The 26,905-nt window shown below is 35.7% G+C and overlaps 1 protein-coding gene across 1 annotated transcript in view; it reads right to left on the reverse strand.

Moving 5' to 3' along the window:
• Positions 1–897: 897 nt before the first annotated feature.
• The window catches only part of HSD17B12 (hydroxysteroid 17-beta dehydrogenase 12), an 87,872-nt gene continuing 61,864 nt past the window's right edge, over positions 898–26,905 (reverse strand). The window contains exons 5-11 of the mRNA XM_083349678.1: positions 26,209–26,273; positions 23,447–23,491; positions 18,835–18,869; positions 7,579–7,660; positions 5,217–5,282; positions 2,197–2,346; positions 898–2,069 (exon numbers count right to left, since the gene is read on the reverse strand). Coding sequence (XP_083205804.1) covers positions 1,965–2,069; positions 2,197–2,346; positions 5,217–5,282; positions 7,579–7,660; positions 18,835–18,869; positions 23,447–23,491; positions 26,209–26,273 — 548 coding nt within the window. The 3' untranslated portion in view covers positions 898–1,964. The remainder of the gene's footprint in view (positions 2,070–2,196; positions 2,347–5,216; positions 5,283–7,578; positions 7,661–18,834; positions 18,870–23,446; positions 23,492–26,208; positions 26,274–26,905) is intronic.

Consider the following 26,905-nt stretch of genomic DNA (forward strand, 5'->3'; position numbering starts at 1 on the left):
CATTTCGAACTTCTTATGTTCTCATCAGTCAGTCATACCCTTTTTATCTGAGATTCGAACCTGGGCTGATTATATATTAGGCAGTTGCTTTATATATAATCAGCCCAGGTTCAAATCTCAGATAAAAAGGGTATGACTGACTGATGAGAACATAAGAAGTTCGAAATGATCATTTCAGCCTCCCTAAAAAATTCTTTATTAGCAATTTGAATAATTTACACACACACACACACACACACACACATATATATATGATAGATAGATATATAGATATTGATATATATATAGATAGATATAGATATACACACACACACATATATATATATTTACATATGTGTGTGTTCGTGCACTACGTGTAAATAACAGAAAAACTTCCATAGAACTCTTTTATTTTAATCATAAAATGTTATATATTTCATAATATGTATACAGGCATACCAGCAGATATTTTACCTACTTCCAATTATTCCATAAATATAAATTGCCATAATGTGTCCTTCAATAACTTCACTAAAAAATTCTGCACTGTATTTCTGATTCCCAATCAACACCTTTGCCTTGGTTTTTATTTTCTATGTACATTAATGTTTAAACACATTTATTTTCTCATCAGCCTTAAGTTACTCCTCAAAGGACAATATTCAGAATTCAGTTATAGGGTTTCTAGCAGCTATAAAACATGTTCAAATTAATTTGCAGAAAATATTTGTATGCATATGGATAAAGACAACTGCCCTGATAAACCAAAGTAAATGGAATGGTAGTGTGCATTTTTTCCCCCCTTTCCCCACTCAGGCAAAGGTTGCATTCCTTATGGCTACCATGAATCTCCACTGAATATACTTCCAGGCTCAAATGACTTTTCAATAAAGGAAGGAAGCCCATAACAAGTTACAGCATTTTCTTTTTATTTGTTCCGAAAGTACAAATAATAAGATTTTAGAAATTAAAAACCCAAATCTTAATTTTCACGTAAAGATAGATAAAATGTTGTCTTTTTTTAATTTCAATGAGTTGCAATGAAAAAAATCACAAATCCCTGTTAAATGTATTACCAACATTTGAAATGACTTCTTTTAATTTTGGAGGCAAGAATTCTTACGCAGGAGGACAGGTTGTCCATACATGCTTATTTCTTAATCTCATTACCCTTTGCATTGTAGCCTTCTATATTACATCTCATATCATTCAAAGAGCTCCCTCCACCTTGTAATCTCATAAGCAGTTCCTGGTCCCAACCCATAAGTGTTTATATTAACAGAACATCCAGGTAATCAAAATCTTGTCTGCTGTTGCAATCTTTCTTTTTAAATATTTGATACAACAGCTCTCACAAAGTGCCATTTTAAAGTATTATCATTAGTAAAAAAAATGAAACATTATGAACATAAGTCGGTGCCAGCATTATATTTAACTCTAATTCTTAAGCTTTGTAAGGAATAAAACAGTATTATGATGCCTGAAACTATCACATAATGAATTGACATTGACATTAACAAGATACATCCTACAGCCAATCTTGTAATTTTTAAAACCTTAATTTCAACAAGGGATATTTCTTGAAATATCAAAGTAGAGGGAATAGATTTTTAGTTTAAAATACAGAAATAATGTGACTCCATTATTGGTAGAGGTGTTACAAATTCCAAATTGTTTTATTTCAATTTCAATCACTTTTCTCAAAATGAACCTATCTGAAACACTATTGATGCACTTCAGTAAATGTATTAATTGAAAATATTGTTTAATAATTATATAACAAAACATTTTAATAGAATGGATCCAGAGCATTATATACTCTAGACACTGTTAACTGATTTTTTTTCTACACCTCTCATATATCTTCACGCCAGTCTTGGGTTTGCCTCAGAATAGACCATACAAGAAATATAACATATGACAAAGTATTTGATGCTTCAAAGTAGATTTTAAAAATACCGAGGATCTTGTCAAAGCAATTTAGCTTAGTTTTCCTTTAGTTTCTTTAAATAGTAAGCTCTTGATTTTAAGGCTGTATCTGTGATGGTTTTTTGGATATACCAGGCAGGCATTTTTTTCGCAAACCATTTCTAAGAAACAGAAGCAGAAAAAGATGTGTTACTAAGTTGTTAAAAGACCAAAGTATCAATGGATTGATAAATGAAAGCAAGTTGTAAACACTCTGGGAAATTTTAATTTCTCTTTAAATATACATACCAAAAATGCATGAGAGGGATATCCACAAGTTACTCTTTCCTGATCAAGAGTATTGAGGGAATATTTTACATATTGTTCAGGAGTGGGTCTAAAAATGTTTGCTCTACGAAGTTTAGACATTTTTGTCATGACAAAATATGGTTGAACAGTCTGAAAAAGAAAGAACATGGTTTTCTCATTTGTAGAAATTGGTCACTTGGATATTTATAATATATCATGAAATACAAGTCATGCCAAATATTAAGATCACACAAAAATATTTAGAATTCAGCATCATGGGTGATTGAAAATCTCCATTGTTAGGTATATATTGGCTTTAGGAAGATGATAAAAGCAATTTGGAACAGGCTAGAAGAGATGAATGATTATTTTCAAATAATCTGGTACTTCAGCTTCCAATTCTTAAATCTGTGCAGATTTAATATGTAAAAGATCCCATCTTACAATCAAGGTAATTAGGCAAAGACTATTATCATTATAGATTTCTAGAAAAATGACTTAGTTATAATAATGGAGGCATTTTAATATTATTCATAGGATTGAACAGGCTTTTTAAACACTTTTTCTTTTAATTAAATTTATGTCCAGCAATTTGTATCTGTATATTGTCTTATCTTATTTAATATCTACAACAGTTCAATGCACGTGCTACAAAACAATTTAAGCATAGAAACTGCTATAGTGACAGCATATTATGTTAAGAATCACATGATTAACATAGGTAGTCCTCGCATACCAAGTGCTTCAGAGACCATTTGAAACTATGACAGTGCTGAAAAAATAAATTTAGGCCCAAATGTGTAGTATTCATAGTGTCATTCATGTCATTACATGAACATGATTACAAACTTCCAATGGGAAAACGGCAGATTGACGAGCTACCCTGAAGTGGCAGCCCACATCCATATGTTTCGGGCTCAGGCAGGTTTCTTTAACAACTACCTTGCTTAGCAATGAAAATTCTGGTCCCAACTGTGGTTTTAAGCGTTTCAACACCCAACCAGAATGAGCATTTAAAAGAGCCGGGAATTCTTGTCCATTTTGAGCTAGCTATTCCAATGACATAGTAAGCATTCCGAAGGGTGGGGACATGCGGAAATGTGATTTCCCACTTTGCAACAGCTTCAATAAACAACACAGCTGCTGGCCCCAATTGGATTGGCCTGCTTGGGTACAATAAATCATTGATTTAGAAGCAACATTGAATGATCTATGTCTCCTTTGTTCATACATGATTGAGTTAAAGATCAGTTTATCTGATATTAAGTGTACATAATGTATGTATCATGGATTAATTCATTAGGAACATTGTATTGAGGTATATTGAAATGGAAATTTAGTCTTCAAACTGCAATGTTCAATCATGGCAGTGGGTAGCACCAAAGGATAAAATATTAAATATTGTAATAATTACAAGTGGTATCATTTTGCAGTTTTTCACTTAAAAACTGATCTTCAGGATGTTATTTTGAAAAAAAAAAGATTCCATATTAACAGATTAGCAATTGCGTCTGATTCTTGGAGATTGCTTGGACACGTCCCTGCAGTTTTCTTGGCATGGCTTTTCAAGTGTTTCCCATGGCCTCCTTCCTAGGGCTGAGAGAGACAGTGATGCTACAAGGTCAAGCCTTGTGCTTAAGCCAGATTAGAACTCACCGTCTCCATGTTTTTAGCCTGAAGCCTACCATATTATTCCTATATTACCCATTTTCAATTAAGTTTTAGAGTTAGATTAATAAAACTAGATTCATTTTTTTCTGATCGTCATGTTTTCTTAAGATAAACACAACCTATTGCTTTTTACTAATACTTATCTGGTATTTTTAAAAAAATAATTTGGTACAGTATTGTGCTCATTTCTCCTGGGAGAAGGAAAAACAAGCACAAAATTGTACCGTCCTCTCAACTCCCAAAGCCACTCCAGATATCATGACCTGAAACATCAAGAACAAGGATGGATGTACCACTCTCATCCTGCTCTCACAAAAGACTGCAACCAGGGCTGTCAGGACCTTGGTCAGGCATGCAGGAGGCTCCTTCTGAAACCCAATTCAGTCCATTTGTTACCTGGGGCAACCTAATAGGTGCAGCTTCCCTGCAACGTGTGTGTATGTGTGTGTGTACAGTAGCTTGAATCCCAGCCCCAGTGACCCTCTTGTGGATGTTTTAAAAAACATCTCCCCACAGTGGAAAATAGGTTATTTAGATTGCTCTAAAATTTTGTCATTTTGGGAGATGTGGCGTGTCTTCACAGCCTTTTGCTTCCCATGCTCTTTTGACATTTCTAAATTTTTGCTATACTTTTTTGGATGTTCCTGATGTTGAAAATGGAAGTACCCTACCATACTGATGAAGGAGAGGAGACTAGAGTTTAACCTCATTTTATACGATGCAAGTAACCTTCTAGCCAGGAAAAGGAGGCACCAAGTGACCCTACAACTTTCAGTCAATTGCCTAAAGGGACATTTGCAACCACAAATTAAGCAGGAATTCCAAAAGTATTTCGAATCCCCAAGATGACAATGAGATAGCCTCCCCTGAAGCCAAATGACCAAGATGCTCTTGAAATACATGGCAAAGAATGTTCATGGAAGATTTAAAGACTCTAAAGGTCACATGGAAAGATGCTGAAGTACTCATCCAAGACTGAAAATGCTGGAGATCCCTTGCTACCCAATATGCTATATAACGTGAGGGTATAATGCTAAAAAATAGAATTCAAAAATTGTCAAAGAACTCCTGCAGTAAAAGCAAATAAATAAAAAAATTCCTGCAAATTAACTAAAAGCTCTCTATCAGCCAGATGATTTAACATAATAAAGCTTTAAGGATGGTATTTCATAAAGTCAGCACTATAATGAAAATAATTTGATTCAAGGAACTGCTTACTAATTTGTTTTTGGCAATGGTACCTACAATTGTCTTTCAGATAAGGAATAACTTTGGAGTGTATTTTAACCTCTAGCATCCCATACTATCAGGTTAATTAAACATACAGTATCAAAACGGATCACACTAACCTGCACAAGGACACCTTTGTCTTGATATTCCAAGCTGAGTGCTTGAGAAAAGATATCTGCAAAACCCTAAATATATATAAAGAAATATAGTGGTAGGAATGCCAAATATGAAATGCAATAAATCATATACTGTACATTTTTTCATACCTTGCTGTTGATTGTACACCATTTAGTATGGAAAATAGCATTCCAAACTAGGAACTTTGTACATTGTAAGGAAATGTGAGCAATACTAGTATCTCTAACTTGTATTGTATTATGATCAGCTAAACATATTCATAATCAATAGTATATTGTTCACACACCTTAAAAGAACAGGAAGATATATTCCAGAAAAGTCATAGAACTCAAGATTGTATTCGTGTTACATTATTTTAGATTATGAGGAACAGTCCAGTCACAAACAGGAGTTTTTTGGGTGTGGAACTCACATTTTGGCAATAACCGTGCTTCATTTTGCATTTTTGAACTTGCTGCTCATTTCATTTTTTCCTTGGTTCTTATATCAATACAGGTAGTTCTTGAGTTACAACCATTTGTTTAGTGACTGTTTGAAGTTACAACAGCACTGAAAAATGTGACTCATGATCATTTTCACACTTTTCGACTGCTGCACCATCCCCATGGTCACGTGATCAAAATTTGGATTTGTGGATTTAATTTTGCCCAGTGGGCAAATTTTTCTTGTTTGGGAAATTTTCAAGTGACTTGTGGACTCATAGGCCACTGCTCTGAGGACTCCCATCGGTCTGCTTTTGGCTGGACTTAATTGGCATAGTTCTGAGGTTTTAGTAAAGGTAATTGCTAGGGAATATTAATACAGCCACTAAACCCTATTACATTGTGTGAGTGAGCAGGACAGTAGAGCTGGAAGAAATGTGAACATTGTCAGACTTTGAAATAGTACTCTATTAATGTAATAGAAAATTGGACAATATGATTTTTTTAAACTGTGATCAAGATTCAATTTGCTAAGTAAAAAGTGAGTTCTAATTTTTTACTTGTAATTTTTAGAAAATTATATTTTTAAAAATATATTTTTAGATTTTATAACTTTAGTGAACATTTGTTAGTTACATTTATTTTATTCTTTAATACTACTTAAGCATTTTATACTGTTGATTTATATTTTTAAGCAATAATATCAGTTAAAAAACAAAGCATTCCCTCCATTATTTTTCTTGCAATAACCCTGGGGAAGTAGTTTTGACAGAGACAATATGATTGAGCCAGCGTTAACCAATGAGCTTCTATGGCTGAGAATGTTTATATAATTAGTGTACTAGGCTCACATGTTCCCTGACCCTCCCTCTAACGTGGCTGCCAGAACATAAGAAGTTCGAAATGATCATTTCAGCCTCCCTAAAATTCTTTATTAGCAATTTGAATAATTTACAAAAATAATGAGCTGTCATAAGTTGTGATTATATCCTGTGGATAGCCTTGAGTTAGGCCAAACAGGAAACAAAGAGTTAATTAGCAAGGCGTATTCAAAAGACTTTGACAAATATTTAACATATATATATATGTGTGTGTGTATGTGTATACACACACACACACACACGTGTATGTTTTGTAAATTAAAATGTATACATTCATAAAAACAATTAGGTGGTTTTAAAAATTGTTCTCGCATCAAAATACTTTCTTAAAACAGTGGCATTTGAGCCAACTTCAATTTGGACTCCTTGCACAAAGCTGATGTTAGAGGTCCTTGCCACACCTCTGAACAAGAAGAAACAAGCCGTTGAGTTCATGGGTGGTCGGTTTGTTTACGGTACGCTCTGGCATGCAGTATTGAAACAAACAGCAAAGTCCACCCTCGGAGCAACTGCCTTCCAGCACTCTAAATAGATGCCTCCCGGCCGGCCCCACCCCCCCACCCTCCTAGCTACATCTGGCATGAGTCCTGGTATGACAGCAAGGCAAGGAAGCGAGATAGGATTTCAGCTGCTCAGCTGGATGGCCTTGCGGTGCATTCCACAGGGTCCCCCTTCCAGCATACAGGTACGAGGGAGGGAAAGGGATGTCGCTGCCATCTCTGCTGCTGGTCCCATCCGCTACCTCTGGACGTCTCCATCCAACGATCTTATCCCCCCTCCCATTAATGGCAATCCCACAGAGGCTTGACAGCTGAAGGAGGCAACTATATTTTTAAATAGAATGCTTTCCCACACAAAAAAGTTATAGGTACAATTCATTTTAAAATCTGAATTAAAGAGACTAATTCCAAGGTGTCTGTATTCACTTTCATGAAATGAAATCATTATCCTCTTAAAAATACCATTATAAATGTTGCATTTGCCAATAAGCAGTTTAGTTGAAGAATGGGAAAAAAAAACAGTTTTCCCTATATATATACCTTGGCTGCTGAATAAAGAGCTAAATACGGAGCTTGTCCTACTGCAGCCAGAGAAGTGATATTAATTATAATTCCCTTGGACCTGAAAGAGAGACAAAATATAAAATGTAAGATTTGTTGAAACAAAACAAAAGTCTAAAATATACAAATGTTAACTATTCTTATGGCATTCTGTGAAATAAAGATGGAACACAACTAAAAGATGTTTCATTATGAAGTGAACATAGTGATACAGATATTATGTTCATTTTATGACGATGCTAAGTGAAGGCACTTACAACCTTGTATCCAAAGTTATGGCCATTGCAGAATCCGTGTAACTGCATAATCAAAATTTGGGCACTTGTCAGTCCAGTATTTTTATGACCAACCACAGGGGAGCTGCAACTGCCCCCCACTTCCTTCCTAATGACGTTGTACAATTTGGAAAAAGAGCCTTATGAACTATCATGAGAATAAGGAAGGCCATACCTCATATTGGCAGGGCATGCCTGTCAGCAGCTGCAGAAAAATACACACTTTTGAACTACGTATCTACTACATAGAAAATGAAGCTAGGCAATGGATTTTTCTCTATGCCTAATTATTGCCAAACTAGTACATTAGAAAGCCAAACTTGTGGACCTAATCGAGTCGATGAAAGACCTGGTAGTACTTGTGATTTATGAACAAGTACACAGATTATGGATGGATGGTAACGTTGAAATTCAGCTTTATCAACACTGTTAAGTTTTAATGGTAAAAATATTCTAATATTGTTAATTAATTAAACACATAAAAATAATGTTCAGATAACATACTAAGTCAGAATGAATGGCTAAATGTGGAATGCTAAAACGTAAGGCCAAATCTTATCTGAAATACCATTTGAAGTACACAGTTCATGTACAATGTAAGTAAATTGATTTCATAAGTAATTGGTTAAAAAAGCCTTGAACCTGACTCCTAGTGACTGCATAGAATAGCCATGTAGTTTTCAGGGCAAGAATGTAGAAATGGTCTGCTACTGCCTTCTTCCTGGCTGTTCTTTTTAAAAAAAAATTAAAAAAACAACTTCCCAATCTAGGATACAAACCTGAGATTTCTTAGTGGTTTCTCATACAAGTACGTTACTCTTCACTTACTGATTGCCTTGTTTAATTGACTGTTAAAAGTTACAACAGTTCAGAAAAAAACTGTCATTGTGACCAATCCTCACATTTATGACTGTTGCAGTGTCCTATGATCCCAAAATTATCATCCAGGCACTTCACAACTATCAAGCATTTAATGTACAACCATCATAGTTTCATGTGGTCACATAATTGTCTTTTGAATGCTTCCTAACCAGCTTGCAACAAGCAGAATGGAGCATGCAGAAGTAAAATTGTAGGTTAGGGTCGCATGATGTTTCACATAATCACCACAGTGACTTGCTTAATGACTGAAGGGGAAAAGATGTCTTAATTCTATCACATATGTTTTGTTTTGTTTTTTGTTTAGTGACTGTGGTATATAGTGACAGAATTGCCAGTTGCCAATTGTAGTTAACTGAGGAATGTCCAATTCTGGTTAGCTTTTTCAAGATTACCTGCCATTTGCTTTAACATAATTAACTTAATTTATTTTAAGAACTTCACCAATGAAAGAAACATTTTAATGACTTTCAGACAATTGAGTGATCAATCCATGCAATCAGTATAAGTATAGTCAATACAAAGGAAAATAACTGTTTACATGATGCATATTTTTTGTTATAAAGTACATTGCTTTCTATCTGCTACACAAAGACAATAAGCAAGTTCAAAATTAAGTAATAGTATAAAAAGAAAAACAAAATAAACCAAAAAATAATAAAAGCATGGTTTATAGTATTTTGATAACATAATTCTTTTTCCACTGATACAAATTGGAAAGTTTTGTATGGTTGGTTCTGCCCTTTTACAAGTTTTAGAATAAAAGCATAGTTCTAATACTCAGTTAATCGAGATTACAGCTTATTCATTTAAAAAGTTAATTTAATTAAATATTAAATCCCCAATGGCTCTTAAGATTTCCCAAGAATATAGGATTTTGTAGGATTATCTTTGTTTTTTTAAAAAATATTTTATTAATTTTTTACAATAACAATCTTTAGTGCTTCATGAACAGTGTGTTGTCTGGGTTCATATATTTAAAACAATCAATAATAAATAATTTCTACAATTAATATGTTGGTTGGTCCTCCTCTGCCAGTAATATTCTTTTGTCTACATTAAACAAATATAATTCTTAATATTTTCAGTATATACCAAGTTGAATATATTTTTTAGTATTTATGCATATAATAACATCAACATATGTTTTTAATTAGCTTGTGTTTCCATTGTATTTATAAGTCATCTTATTAAGTCATTATATGTCCTGTTTTCAACACTCTTATTGAAGCTTAGTTTCCCCTCAGTATTCAGACCACTCTTATCAGTCATAGTTTTCTCAAAATTCATTACCTTTAAATATCCAAACTTTTCATTTAAATAGACCCTTGACTCCAACTCTAATCTTCTTCTTTTGCCAGGTCACTTTCCAAATCAGTAACTTTGGCTTGCCAGGTTGTATTTTTGTAAGTGTTGTTGGGGACAAAAAAAAAAACCAAAAACAAATCAAGAAAAGTATCAGTTTTTTGTCTCCCATGTTTTAATGATTCTTCTGACAGTTCTTTAATCAATTTTATTAGTTTTTTTTATCCTCAAATTTGTTTTGAAGTCCTGGAGGATAAAGCATCTTTTTTGTCTTCTTTATTATAGTGAGGTTTTACAGATTTTTTTGTTTGTATTAAATTGTAGTTTTCTTCACTTGTAGTTTTTCTATTTAAGTCACTTTCATTTATGTTCTGTTGTCTGATTTGTTTGTTCATTCTTTGTTGTCATTTTTTGAGTATTATTTGGTTGTAGGTTTAGAGATATGTTCGTTTATATTGTCAAACTTATTTCTAATCTCATTATGGTTTGAAACAATTATCATTTGGATCTATCGCAGCATTATGCATATTTTCTCCTGGATTTGTTTCGTCTTGAGTCATTGTTCCTGCAGATCTTTGAAGCTCCAAACTGGGGTCTTCAGGAGAAGGTGTTTGGTATGGTTTTCTATCACTTTTAGATAAGTATATAATATCCATTTTATCTCTCCCCTGTATGTAGCTTTTCATCGGTGTCATAATCTTTTTAATTAGGTTTATTAACCCAGTCCATCTTAAAATCCAAACAGCCAGATCTTATATGTAGTTCTTATCTTTATATAATGGCTTTATAATCCAATACGTTTCCACTTGTCAAGGCACCACTGAAAACAATATTTTGTGACAGTTCTTTTCAGGGGTCTTGTAATTATCAATCAGTCAGGATTCAGTCCAAAGTATTTGACCATCTAAAAGTTTTCCAGTAATTTCTCCTTTAGAAGATTAGCCAAAGGCCAAGATTTTTCTTTTTCTTCAAACAGTTCTTAGGTTTAAAAATGCAGCTCAGTGTTTATAATACCAGACGGTCAGCAGTTTCACTCAGTAGTAGATAGCTCAATGCTTTGTTCCCAGCTGGGTCAATGCAGCTATAGTTTTCTCTATATATTTCATTGCCATAATTTCATCAATGCTTTTTCAGGTATAGCGTTTTATCAATTTTCTTAGCTTTCAAATTTATCCAGACTGTAGTATTTTATATTTTTATTCCCCATAAGGATTTAATTTACCGTTTCCGTCTATAGAAGTGTAGGGTGTAATCCCTTCCCTTCTCACTTTGGGAGGCATTTTGCTTCTTGGGGAGCTTTTCCAGGAAATCAAATATAAAATAGGAGAAGATCAAATTCCTCGCCCAGTTTCAAAGCATACTGTTCACTGGTGTGCTGGTTAGTGCGTTTGGACTTTGGCTGCAAGTAGCTTGGGCTGGTCAACAAAGTGTGACCAGCCTTTCCCCTGTTGGGCTAGAAGGCTTCCCCCCAAATCGAGCAAAACGACCACTGTCATTCCAGAATCATCGGGGCACCCTTCTTTTATTTGCTGCCTCTGCAGGGCAACTTATACTCATTTAGGGTCCCCTGGAAACTAGCCGTGGGGTGTGGAGGTCTGCGATCCCAGGACTGGGCGCTATGACGCAAAACCGGAAGTCAGGATTTTCTTTGTTTTTATAACACATGATCGTGAGATATTACAGCAGGGTCCAATTCAATGCCATAAATCAAAACACCAGCCTTTCCTCTGGGATGCCTTCAGGATAACAATAAAGCTGTATGTAATTTTATCATATTTTTACTAGTCTTCTCACAATATGAATACATAAAGTGATCAACTAGGTCAGGAAAAGGCAACCTTGGCTCTTTTATGACTCGTGGACTTCAACTCCCATAATTCCTGAGCGAGCTGGAAAAGAGCCAAGGTTGCCTACCCCTGAAATAGGTATATTCTAATTTTATCAATTTTTTCTCTTTACTGCACTCAAAGAAAACATATGTAATGCTCCCATTGTTGTTATAGTAACCTTTGTTTATACAACTGAAATTAAAATGCAGAAATGATAGGTAAAGGTAAAGGTTCCCCCGCACATGCGTGCTAGCCGTCTCCAACTCTAGGGGGCGGTGCTCATCTCCATTTCAAAGCCGAAGAGCCAGCGCTTGTCCGAGGACGTCTCCGTGGTCATGTGGCCGGTATGACTAGACGCCAAAGGTGCACGAAACGCTGTTACCTTCCCACCGGAGTGGTCCCTATTTTTCTACTTGCATTTTTACGTGCTTTCGAACTGCTAGGTTGGCAGAAGCTGGGACGAGTAACAGGCGCTCACTCTGTTACACGGCACTCGGGATTCAACCTGCCAAACTGCCGACCTTCTGATCGACAAGCTCAGCGTCCTAACCCACTGAGCCACCACGTCCCTCAGAGATGATAAGTCCAGATAATTTGGAAGTACTTCAGTCTCATTTAATATCTGAATTGAGCCTGTTGTTCACAAAATATACTGTTGGACAGGGTGGGGTTAAGAAGTATATGGCATAAATTCACTATCTTTGCTGTTAAATAAATCCAGTAGGCAGGGTGAAAAATGCTATTCCCAGACAAAATATACTTATTCAAAACAAGAGTTACTGACAATGAATAAGAGTAAATGTAAAACTAAGGTCCAATTCTCTCTCTTCACAGATAATAGTACTTCACTGAAGTACTTCCAAATTATTTGGACTTATCATTTCTGAGGGACGTGGTGGCTCAGTGGGTTAGGACGCTGAGCTTGTCGATCAGAAGGTTGGCAGTTTGGCGGGTCAAATCCCGAGTGCCGTGTAACAGCAGAAAACAGGGAGAATTGCTTGCAGAGCTTAAAAGTTCTTCTGCATAGTGAACAAAAGTAATCACAACAAAAAACAATGCCTTCAAAATCAGGAATTAGAGGTTTATTGAGGATATAGATTCAAACTGTTGGAAAGTGCCAAGAATGAAGTTCCAGGTACACTCTGGATTCTGAATAGAATAAATATTGATAAGATTTTTCAGGAAAAGTTTCATAACTGGAAGAAAAGAAATTCTGTTAGATGGTGATCTTCCTAGTCTCAAAAAATCCTAAAGATGATGAGATGAAATCAAGAGAGTACTGATAGCTGGAGGTAGAGAAGCACTTCTTGAAAATTTTAGTGTCAAACATTTCAGACCTTAAGGAGTGTAGTCTCTTCCACTGAAGTTCTGCAATACATTCAATGGGTCTTGATGTACATACCATACACATGGATAGTACAGCCCAATTATCGCAGTTTATTCATGTACTAATTATATTTATGTGGGCTACAATTGATTGGGTGGTCAGCAAAAGTTGAGATTACATTTATCAATACAAAATAAGATATCTGCTATACAAATACTAAAATACAGTAACATCATAGAGGAAACTTATGTAGTGCTGTAATAGCAGTGCTTTTTTTCTTAAAAAAAGGTGCTGGAACTCTCATCTTGGTGGGCGCAGGAGGCGGGGTGGTGGTGCTGCTGCAGTCACAGGTGTGAAGGGTGTTGGCGGCGGGCTCCCCTCCCTGGGGCCGGAGCCGGCACGGCTGGTGCTGTGGGAGCAGCAGAGCCCACTCTATATGGCGGGCTGTGCAATGCGGGCAGCGGAGGCGGTGCGGGCCAGGCGATGTTTTAATCTTATGATTTTAAAAATATATTTTTTCTATTGTAAGTTTCCCCAAACCTCACCATGTGGATTGCTTACAAATATTATATAATTGGTAAATAAAGGTAGAACATATGTTAAATATACATCAAATGATAATATGCTTCCCTACAAAGTCAATTGTTGCTCAATGACAGACCAAGGAGTTAACTCGGAAAGGCAAGAGGAAAATCTAGAAGAGGTCTGTGCAGCTCTTCAACATCTTCATCAACGATTTGGATGAGGGGATAGATGGGGAACTCATCAAATTTGCAGACAACACCAAGCTGGCAGGAATAGCCAATACTCCAGAAGATAGGCTTAAGATACAGGAGGATCTGGACAGACTCGAACACTGGGCACTATCTAACAAAATGAAATTCAATGGTGAAAAAAGTAAGGTTCTACATTTAGGCAGGAAAAATCAAATGCACAGGTATAGTATAGGTGGTACCTTGCTCAATAGTAGTAACTGTGAGAGAGATCTCGGAGTCCTAGTGGACAATCTCTTAAATATCAGCCAGCAGTGTGCTGCAGCTGCCAAAAAAGCCAACACAGTGCTAGGCTGCATTAACAGAGGGATAGAATCAAGATCACGTGAAGTACTAATACCACTTTACAATGCTTTGGTAAGGCCACACCTGGAATACTGCATCCAGTTTTGGTCACCATGATGTAAAAAAGATGTCGAGACTCTAGAAAGAGTACAGAAAAGAGCAACAAAGATGATTGGGGGACTGGAGGCTAAAACATATAGGGAACGGTTGCTGGAATTGGGTATGTGTAGTTTAATGAAGAGAAGGGTGAGGGGGGACATGATAGCAGTGTTCCAATATTTCAGGGGCTGCCACAAAGAAGAGGGAGTCAAGCTATTCTCCAAAGCACCTGAAAGCAGGACAAGAAGCAATGGATGGAAACTAGTCAAGGAGAGAAGCAACCTAGAACTAAGGAGAAATTTCCTGACAGTTAGAACAACTAACCAGTGGAACAACCTGCCTCCAGAAGTGGTAAATGCTCCAACACTGGAAGTTTTTAAGAAGAGACTGGCCAGCCATTTGTCTGAAATAGTATAGGGTTTCCTGCCTGAGCAGGGGGTTGGACTAGATGACCTCCAAGGTCCCTTCCAACTATTTATTATTATTAATTTGTAGAAAGGAAAGGCCCACACTGATAAATTAAAAATCTTTGTAGTCTGCAAAGGAATGCTGGTGGGCTTATCAATGATTTGGTGACTAGAGGAGCATCTACAGTGTTGGAGCTTGTAGTCACGGTAAGCCATGGAGGCACTAGGCAACATGACTTTCAGGACAGTGGTGGTGATTTTATTACTTGTAAAAAGAAGTCTGTGCTCTGTCCAAGGGTGCTTGGTAGGCTGCATGTACAGACCTGGTCTAGAATTTATTTTGGAGCATTCAACTATCTAGAGCAGGCATGTCAAAGTCATTTTGTTTGAGGCAACTTTTTATAAAAGAATTGCCATTAATTTTTTTTAATAAAATAATTTAAATCAATTTTTCACTTGATTTCAAATTAAATGAATGAGATTTTTTTAGTACAATTGCCAAATGCTATAAACTGGTTTTAGGTATATGTTACTGGAAGGAAAAAGCAATCCCTGTTGCGTTACTGATCCCAGAGAAACATTTGCATGTATGCAGGTATCCTTAGGGTGCCATAGTTATGGATGAGAAATATTGGTTGCAAAGTTGGCATTTCTGGATGTAATACAGATATTTTGGACTTATTTTTGTTTCTTTGCATGTTTGATATTTTTAAAAAGGCATATGCTACTGACTACGCTTATGCACATATGTAACATGATCACTGCTTGTCCAAAATTTTACTATACAGATAATACCCCCAGAAATTATTTTAGCCTTTTTAATAAATGTTGTTATTGATGTTAAGCTCACCAGGGAAAACATCATATATTGTTATGTATATACTAGGTTAATTATTTAAAGACTGAAGTGCAATATAACTAGATTCTAAATAATCTGTTTTTCAAAACACACAACAGTCCAAACAGTAAAAGTAAAGTCCAAATTAAGAATATTTCATTCTTAAGAATTGTTTAGATTCAAAATAGTTTTCAAGAGTGTACAAAAGATACTATTTTCCCCTAGAATCAGCTAAATTAGACATATTACATTGAGAAAAATGTTTCTCATTTCTTTCCTGTTACCTTTGATTTCATTGCAGAGATGTTAACATAAGAAATAGATTATTTTGTTATCTAATTTTACCTTCCAAAAGACAGAAGCAGATGAAAAATGTGAGGTTCTTTCCTGTTGGCTTTTCTGAATTAGCTGTTTTAGATTCTAAAAGTTTAGTTCCTAAAGAAGTAATCCTGTAAATAATTTTAATGTCCTCCTCTAGTGCAGGCTCTTTTATGACTCAAGGACCCAACTCCCAGAATTCCTGAGCCAGCATGACTCAGCTTGGAAACCTCTCCCTTTCCCCTCAGCATGGCTGGCTCAGGATTTCTGGGAGTTGAAGTCCACGAGTCATAAAAAAGAGCCAAGATTGCTAGCCCTGCAATAGGCTTAGGAAAACCAATAAGGGAGCTGGGTTGTTTGTTGTTGGGGGGGGGGTTGAAAAAAGAAAAGGTTCCGGAACGCCGTTCTGAGCGTTCTATGAGAAAAAAAGCCCTGTGTAATAGATGCGAAAAGGTTTTCTATTAAAGCTCTTTTTGAGTGCTTGCAGAAAGCCCACAGCGTAAGCGTGGATTGAATTCCTGGCAGGAGTTGTTCCACAGTGCAGGCACCCCACTAAAGCAAATTTCAGTTGCATCAGAGTCAACAAAATGCTTTGTTGTTTTGTATGGATTAAGCCTGTTTGGACATCTTTATAATCAAAAACATATGAAGAAGAGCAGCTATCTTTATTGCACTGAAAATGATGGTGGCAAACAATGAAAAAAGAGAGGATCAGAAAGCCAGAGCAATTCTTTCTTTCCACTGCATCTAAATCTCTACATTCCTCTTCAGATGGAGCATAGTAAGGTAAAACCAACAAAGGAGGGGCAAGGATAACTGAGGTAGCATATAATTGGAGGCAGAGATGCCTGCATTAAGAGTGAATGATAGGAGTGCCTCCCTTTATTCATTTTCAAAGGCTTATGAAGATGTATGCTTAAAATAATGCTTGTGCACTTCCTCTTTGATTACAACTGATCAAGGAAATAACTCAGCTAGCTACCAGAAAGTATCATTAGATGCTGTGGATGGTGCTGATAACTGCTCCATAAACTGGGCTGTCTGAGTCATGGGTATTGTATAGACGCGGTGGCTCAGTGGGTTAGGACGCTGAGCTTGTTGATCAAAAGGTCGGCAGTTTGGCAGGTCGAATCCCGAGTGCCGCGTAACAGAGTGAGCGCCTGTTACTCGTCCCAGCTTCTGCCAACCTAGCAGTTCGAAAGCACGTAAAAATGCAAGTAGAAAAATAGGGACCACTCCGGTGGGAAGGTAACAGCGTTCCGTGCACCTTTGGCGTCTAGTCATGCCGGCCACATGACCACAGAGACGTCCTCGGACAAGCGCTGGCTCTTCGGCTTTGAAACGGAGATGAGCACCGCCACCTAGAGTCGGAAACGACTAGCACGCATGTGCGGGGGAAACTTTACCTTTACCTTTTATCTGTAAGACGGTTTAGGGAAAAACGTATTTTCACCAGATCAGTTTAATATACTAAATGTCCTTTTCCAAGATACAGAATTTTTAGAGAATACCATTTAGAAAGTTGTTCTTATATTTCAAAAACTTTTAAAGCAATGCTCCTATTGCTATAAGTGTTGCTTTACAAGAAATGCTAGTGGTACTACCCTTGACTGTAGAAATAAGAGAAAACAAAATTAATATAAGCAAAGGGGGGAAAAATAAATCAGACAAAGAACAAAAACAATCACTTATTTTTTTGCCAGAGAAATGCAGGGCAAGAACCAAATTGTGTTATAGGTACAACAATTGAAAAGGAACTCAGCCTCATTTTTGGGTACATGTATACCTTTCACCACAATCTGAGTTACTGAATGTATATTGCACATTATGCAGAACTATCAGTAATGTGTTAAATAGTAAACATGAAAAGCTAAATGGGAACCTTAGTCCTGAGAATGTGACAAAGCTGAACTCAGAAGCATTCCAAAAGTGTAAAATTGATATGGGGAAGACCTATCAAATCCAGGAGACTGCAGCAAGAAAAAGACGACTTCAGCACCAATTTTAATTTCAGCAAGAGTTTATGTGAAACCAAGGAAGATTTTGCTCAATCAATCAATATTAAACACTCAATAGAGAAAAAAAAATACTTTTAATGGCCAAAATCTCTTAAGGTTTTTTTCTTTCTTTCTCCAACCATGATCTGGACAAATGAGCCTGGATATAAAAATGGACTACTTAGCAAAGGAGGGGGAAAAAACTGCAGAGAGCAGAAGACACTTTAATGCAGAACCAAATACTGTGGTTCAAAAAGAAGTATATCCAACTGAATGAGGAAGATATACTAATGATAGCATGATTTTCTGTGTCCATTTTGAGGAATATAACTGGAAGGAACTGAAAAAGGAATAATTTTTAATTTTCAGAAAAATTATGTATCTCGTGTAACAATGGCATAAATGGAAAAATGCCAAAAGTATGATCTACACTAATATTGAAATATTGCCATCTCTTAGCCCCCTATTATTCCAGAGCCTTTTGCTTTTGTGCACACATTTTCTGTGCCTGCCATGTAAGTAGAGCTTGTTTTCTCTATTCTCTGTTTTCCTTCCACTGACACTCAGGAAAGGCTTTAAGGTTATTCCCAGGAATATCCCAGAAACATAGCCACCCCCACAGAATAGCTTGTTGTTGAGTTCTCACTGATGAGTCATTCAGGCTTTTTAATTCCATTTTAAAAAGAAATCACCAAACGGTGGAAAGAAAATAAAAAAGGACATCAAGTAAAGATAGGCTTTCACGGTCTGATGATTCATGTACCCAATCCCATGACTCACAGAGCATTACACTGCCAATAAAACATGGAGGCCTGACTGATTAGTCACAGTAATGAATTTTTCAAAGAAAGGATTTTCCCCTATAAATAATAATGGCTGTCTGGATGTGTTTATGTGACTCACCTTTCCACCATGCGAGGAAGCACCAATTGTGTCATCTGAAAAAAAAAATAAGAAAACGATTGAGTAATAGGCAGAAAACAGACTGAGGAAAGCCTCTCACAAAACAGCTGACCTCTCTTCACCTCAAAGAATTATAGAAGAATTTGAAGGCCATCACTTGTATGGCAGTGTATTTTTATTCTATTTATACATTGCGGGTCTCTGTTAAAATATGTTGAGCAACTCGGATAAAAGCTGCACTTATAAACAATTTAATGAGTCTTGTCTGATTTTGCATTATTAGAGAATAGCTTCAGAACTTCTGCATGTTACACAGGTGAGTTTCATCAAATATCTATTGCTAATACCAGACAATGCAAGAAATAAATTTAATTAAAATCACAGCAACAAAAGCAAAAGTGGTTGAACAATGCAACTGTCTGAGAGGTATCAGGAATGGCAGTCTAGACCACTTAAAAGAATATGGAACAAAAGTCAACTGATCATGGATTGCAATTCCCATACGTCTCAGCCAGCATGATTAAGTGGGAGGTTGTATCAGGCACTTCTCATAATTCATTCCATCTTACATGAAGAGAAGGCACAGGATAGATAGACAAAAACCATGAATAACATTTTCCAAGCTGTTGATCACAGAAAGAAATCAAAACCTTTTGTTTTGTCATTTTTTAACGGTAAAAATTTCCATTATTTTGTAATCACTGAGTGAGTTGGGTGGCCATATAATGTAAGTAAATAATCTAGAAAAGCAAGCCACTGAAAGAGCTAGAATTATTCTACTTTGCCACACATCACCTAGTGCTGCCATTTATCTTATGCAACAATTTGTATTAGCCAGCTTTTAACATTAAAAACTGATTCTAAAAAAATATTTTCTTACTTATTTCTCATATGAAATAAATTGTCGTATCAGAAAAATTGGTTCTCTGGCCAAAGCTATGATGAATTTAATCTGTATTTTAATGTATCAAATCTAAGAATACCGTACTATAGCAGTTACCATTAAAAAGAATGCATTTTATCAAAAAATATAAGCTACTGATTTTTACAGCGCAATCGCCATTATGAGAATATGATCTAATCTCCAAGTTCCATTTTTAATCTAATTCAAAATGCAAGTTTTATGGCCACAACATCTGCACTAATGTTGAACTTCTTTTGCCACCCGTTCCCCTAATACAGTCTGTCAAAGAACTTAGGAAAATGTAAACCATGCAAAATTTTCTTTGACATTTTATTGTTAACCCTTTAAAAATTACATTGGTTGTTTATGATAAATTATCATGCAGTTACTTGAATTAGATAAATTAAAAAGATTATATTAGTGACAGATGATTACATTTCAGATACAAAATGTAATGGAGTATATTAGGGACCAATGTAGTGTGTGTGTGTGTGTGTGTGTGTGTGTGTGTGTGTGTGTGTGTGTAATGGTAGTATATCAGGAACCAATTTAGTGTGTGTTTGTGTGCGCGCACACACATACATATACATACATATATATACGTTTGTATGTATGTAATGTATGTGCGAATGTTTTTTTGTTTCATTTTGTTTATTGTCCTGTATTTTATTCCCTATGATAAAACAATAAACTTATAAAAAATATTTCTGTCTATATTCGAGAATAAAGGAAATTGCTTAGAGGAAAAAAAGAAGAGAGAAAATAAGGAAACACTAATATCGGACGATTACAGAGTTATTTTACATACCTCAAAGTATGTGAATTATTTCGCCTTAACTCATAGTTAATTATTTAGGCTTAAATATGAACACAGATTAGGTATAACTTCAGTTACTGATGAAAAGCAAGATTACCCAATTCTTTACATAAGAAATATAAAATTCTCTCTATTTCCAGCCTTCCTAGGTGAGTCAGAAATGGCACAAATGAGAAATAATTTTTTTCATAAAAGCAAACTTTTTTTGTGGGGGGGGGGAATCTCCAGGGGAGACAAGGTCAGAGAAGAAAACAGATGGGATACAGAAGCCTTATAGAACCACCAGCAGTGGCTACAGAATGCTTGAAAAGTACAAGAATAGTACAAATTACTTCAGTCGACATGAGTCCTGAATATATTATATTGTCATGTGCATGATATGGATGCAACACTTGACTTCCTCAAGCATGTAAGGTCTATATCAATGCTGTGTGATAATGGAAAATAGTTCAAACAGGAAAAGATAGCTTTTTATTCTACACAATACAATATTTCCTACACTATTCTTTATTGCTATATTTATTTTATTTATTTATACTTTGCTCTTAGCCTGAAAGTATCCCAGAGTGAATCTACAGAATACAAATAAGACAAGCTCTGCCCTCAAGAGTAGCTTAAGTGGGGAGTGGCAGGAATCCCAACTAGGGCTGACCTAGGACAGTGGGAAAGTGTCATAGGGGGAGGTTAGGGGAAGGTCCTGAGTGGGTCAGTTCAGTGAGTGAGTTGGGGAAACTGAGGGAGAGCTTGGGAAGCCCAGCACAGGGTATATACATGTGTAGAAAGGCCAAGGGATGGTAAGGTAAAGTGGGACGGGAGCACAAGAATGCCAAGGGTTGGATAGCATGGTGGAGTGTTAGCACATGCAGCCAAGGAACTTACCAAAGCAACTTCTGAGCTTTCCTGTCTGCTTCCCTATTGACTTTGCTTGTGGAAAGCAGGCAGGGCAAGGTGCAAATGGCAATCCCATAACAATGGAACACTGCAACCATTAAGTATGAACCACTTACCAAGCTCCCAAATCACAATCACATGACTGTGGGCTGCTACAATGGCCAAAACTTTGTGGGCTGGCATGTTTATTCAATGCTGTCACAACTTTGAACAGTCAGTAATCAGGACTACCTGTAGTCCAAACTTTATTAAAATATATATGTTTAAAAAATAGTTGACGAGTAAATGGGGCATATTTCAGGTTCAAAGTTATCTTAACACAATATTTAACACACTCTGACAGATCCTCTCCTACATATCCCTACTAGCAAATGACAAAATTAATAGTGTTAATAAGCAGAGGACAATTCACACTCCTACTTATTTAAAAGGGAAAAAAACATGTAATAACACAATAATAAAAATTGATTATATGGTATCATGTATCATTTTCCAGTAGAGGCCTGCAACATTTACTGTTTCTAGAAAGCGATTATACTTAAATTCAGATGAAATAAAAAGCTGTATTATACAAATAATAAATTAGGAATAGTGAGGAGTGCTGGTTGTTCCCTTCATATCAACACCTTTTTAGTAGATTTATCTGTTTGACCTCAACTTTTGATAAAAGAGATTTGCTCAATTTCAAAAGACAGAGAAACATTGCCTTGAGATTTTGAAACGAAAATGCCTCACAATATTGTTTGGGGGAAATGGCAACAATATGCCATTATCTCAAGTAAAGTAGAGAAAGTAACAGTCTTTCTCTTTCAAAGTGGAAATGTCAGGCTTCTAAATGAAACATTTTTAAAATGATATCCAGAGAAAAGGGAGAAGAAATGCCTGAAACATCTAATATAACTTAAAAAAAATTAAATGGAACATGGAATAAAAGGAAATGAATGAATAAAACTAAGTAGAAAAAATACGCAGGGAATTACTTGTGGAATTACTGAGATTCAATTTGCCATATAAAATGAAACGATTGGAAAAACCATGTAAATATGGTTTAGGCTCTGAGTTTTCAAATGTCCTCTGTTGTTGTTGTTTTTTTTTTGCCTGAAATAGGATTCTTTAAAAAGTGTTACAAGTCCATCTGCTGCAGGTAGTCCTTGACTTACAATAGTTTGTTTAATGACCATTCAAAGTTACAATGGCACTGAAAATAATGACTTATGACCCTTTTCCACACTTACAACTTTTGCAGCATCCCGGTCTCACACGATCGAAGTTTGGCTACTTGGCAACTGACTCATATTTATGACAGTTGTAGTATGCCAGCATCACCTTTTGCAACCTTCTGACAAACTTACTTAACAACTGCTGTGATTCACTTAACTGTAGCAAGAAAGATCATAAAATAGGACAAAACTCACAACAACTATCTCATTTACCAACAGAAATTTTGGGCTCAATTGTGCTTGTAAGTCAAGGACTACCTGTATTTCTGATGTTGCATATGGATACCTTCTACATGCCACTTTTCCAGAGTAAGAAAACATTTTTTTAATAAATATCAAAATGGCTTGGCAGGCTGAGGTATGAACAACTTCAAGTACATTTTACCTTTTCTTCTCCTAGAAAGCCTTATGCTATTAGCATATGTAAAAACACTTCTAGAGGCTGCTAGAAAAAATGGACTTATGGAGAAACTCTAGAGCAGACATGTCAAACTTGCGACGTCACGTGACGTCACGCAACGTATCAGGATGGTTTTGCCACTGCCGGCAATGGGGTGGGCGTGGCTTCCACGTGAGCTATACGGCCCGCGGGCCGGCAGTTTGACACCCCTGCTCTAGAAGGAAGCCTGTATAATTGAACCTGCTTTACAGAGAGGAAATTGTACAGAAATTGTTTTAGACAAATTTTATTTTATTTTATTTATTTATTTTATTTTATTACTCTATAAGCAATATAGTCAATTCTCCTGCATTAGCACAACTTCCCAAAATGGCACTTACCTTGCACATAGACAGGGCATTAACATTTATCATCTTGTCAATTTGCTGTAATGGGAAAAACAAAACAGCATTATTATGAATTCTTGATTTAAAAGTTTGCAAGCAACTAAGATGACTAGAGTATATACTATGCACAAATTATCTGGTCAAACTCGGGAGCTCAATTGGCAACTTGGTAATTTATTGATCTAATGTGATTTCTGGATCCAGAATTCAAAGTACAGTACTGGAGAATCAGAAATTTAATTCATTTTTCTTGGCAGAGTTGTTACAACCATGCTATATCGATGTGTTATCTTAAACTTTGTTTTTTAAAAATATTTAATTTAAAATATGCCTTAAAATTAGCATTTAAGGAAGAGGTCCCCAACCTTTTGGGCACCAGGGACTGGTTCTGTGGAGAGGGGTTTTTCTGCAGACCGGAAGGTGCGTGGTTTTTGTGTGCTGCCTGCATTCCACCGATGGGGCTTTGCTTGTTTGTGCGGACCGATTGCTGGCATGCCTGGTACTGCTCCACGGACCGGGGGGTTGGGGAACCCTAATTTAAGGTCAAATTGTCTTGAAATTTACATGGATATAATCTCTACAGTGATAACTAAAGTCAGAGAGGTGTTTTTTTTCCCCCTGGAAAAAAAAAGGGATGATATCCCTTCTTGAATGCAGAGGACATGATTATTGATACTGATATGGAAATATAAGGGATTAATTCACTTCTTTAACCTTGCTAAATATAGTACTTTGAAAACTATAGATTATAGCTTCAGCATCTCCGAATTAAACTAATGTTCAGACTAGAACACATACAGACTGAATGAAAAAAATAAAATTATCACACTTAGGATGAATAATTATGAAAAAATAGAGCACGTGAAGCAAATGGTAAAATTAAGACTCTCCACTTCGTGATCTCTTCACCTGCAAGATACTGCGATTGGTTTGAGCCTAATTGCACAGATTGTTGTGTTTTGATAACAAACCTATACGTGACGTGTATATAAATTATTAATGCTTCTCTTCCTTTTCTACAGCATCATAAAGCACCAATAAAAGAGATTAAGACTGGACTTCATTGATACCCAACATTAGAATGCACTGGGTTCAGACTTATCCACTCAACATTGGGAATGAAAATGTGGTTCAAATGATTTCCTTTCCCCTTGGCATTTCCCCAAATTACACTCACATTCATCACATGTCAGATGTGCCCATTTTGAATGGAAAATCCGCTACTATTTGTTTTAAGTGTTTTTATTTTATCACAAATAGATATTTTTTTCGAGCGATAGGATTTAAAGTTTAATTATAGTTATTTAGCATATTTTAGTTTAAGTTTGTTAAAGGCAATACCCTGTATTGAGCTCTGGGAAGTGGGGGGGGGGGAAGGGGGAGGGAGGGGAATTGGGGTTATGTTTAAAATGTACTAGATAATGTATGTTATGTTTATGTTTAAAATGTATTGTAAAACTTTAAAACTCTTTAATAAAAAAAACAACCAAATAGATATTTTTGTTATTTCTGGGTTGTGAGCTGTCCAGAGCTTCACTCAAGATGGGCCTCTATAAAATGTTTTAAATGAATACATTCACTCATTCGTCAAGGATTTAAGAATGAGTCTTGATGGGAGAGATGTTGCAAATACAAGTCCTGAGTCCTGTTGCAAATACAAGTCCTGAGGGACAAAATCTTCTTAAAACAAAACTCAAGAGAAGGTGGCTGAGGACGCAGCAGAGCAAAAGAAGACATAAAAGGCAAGTAAGGTAAAGACTGAAAGAAAAGCAATATCACAATTTGAAATAGCAAATATCTATATACTTTTTGGATCCAAATTACATGCTTGTGCGATCAAGGAGCAAGTACAACTTTCTATTGTTTTTTTTTTCATTTTGCTTTTCAAAGCAGCTTAAAGAACTCCTACATAATAATCTACTTTCTCATCTTGAATCCTTGTGTGAAGTGTGACATAAAACAATTGAACATAAATTGGCAATAAATCAAATCCCTTAGGTCAGGATTGTCAAACTGCCAGCCCGTGGGCCGGATACATCATGCCAAAACCACGCCCACTCCATTGCCGGCAATGGCAAAACAAGTCACGACACCTGACGTTGCGAGTTTGACACCCCTGCTTTAGGTATTGTTTTGGGAGCTGGGGTGGAATTTTTATTATCATAGATTTTCATTTATCGAAATATAGTTAATATAAAGTACATTGTAATTAATTTATTTAAAAACTTCATTTTACTATTTTATGTGATATTGCTTAACTATGTATACAATACATCTTACATGCATTTTACCAAAATAAAGTGCAGCTCAGAGAATCAGGTTATGTTAAACACAAAGCAATTCCTACTCTTTATGGCCATTAGAGCAGCCCCAATTATTTTTTTTGCATGTGAAATACAATCAAAATAAGAGGCTTCTACAAAACTGAGAGGAAAAGATGTAAATGCAACATTAATTCAAAATGAGACTAATGCCCTTAATATTAGGGTTTTTAATGAATGTATTGAAGGTATGAAGTATTCTGACTCCTTGGTTTAGGATTAGTCATTATACATTTTAATTTGAAGTTAATGAACTGTTCATAGGACTGTTTCTAAATCTAGGGAGGGGAGATGCTAATAGGTTCTTATTCATACTCTTGCAGTTATGATTCTATTAACAAATAAAATAAAACCAGTGTTACTCTTAACAAATATTTAAATTTAATATTAAATATTAATTTTAAAAGACAGGTGTGGAAGGAAAAGAATACTCACTCTATCTAAATCTGGAATCTCAAGGAAATATTCAGGATAATCATATGAAGCACCCACATTGTTCACTGAAATATAAATAATTTTTAAATATACACCTTGAATGTATCATATTTAAAAATTAAAGTTTTGAGAGCACTGTGTTTAGCAAATAGTTAAGTAGCATGTCACGGACATCCCTAGTTCCTATAAGCATCAATGCCTGAGATTATGCATGTATTAAAGTTTTTTGTTATTAATCAAGGCAAAGAACAGCAATGAACACAAAAAGACTGTCAATATTGTCACTTCTGTTAAAATCATAAAGCACCAGAAAGGCTAATTTGGTTGGATCCAGACTTAGCCATACTTACAACAGATTCATGTTTGTTTTCACACATGACATAAAACCAGGATTGTCTACTATGGTTAATTTAACAAATCATAATGGCCTGGATCACACATAACACTAAGCTATAACAAGATGATTCATATGTTAAGCTAAGCCAAATAGCTCAATCATTTTGTTTGATGTGTGAATTTTGCTGCTGAAATCAACAGGACTTACTGTAATTTATCATGATTTCAATACATCTGTTTTAAGAGGATCTCTGGATTTAATCTATGTTTAAATGTCAACTCATCAATTACAGTCTAAATTCAGTTTGATCCTGGCCTACCAACTTGGATCTGACTATAATTTATAATTATAAATTAAATA

This window comes from Vipera ursinii (genome assembly GCF_947247035.1).
Source record: "Vipera ursinii genome assembly, chromosome: 1".
NCBI lineage: Eukaryota > Metazoa > Chordata > Lepidosauria > Squamata > Viperidae > Vipera > Vipera ursinii.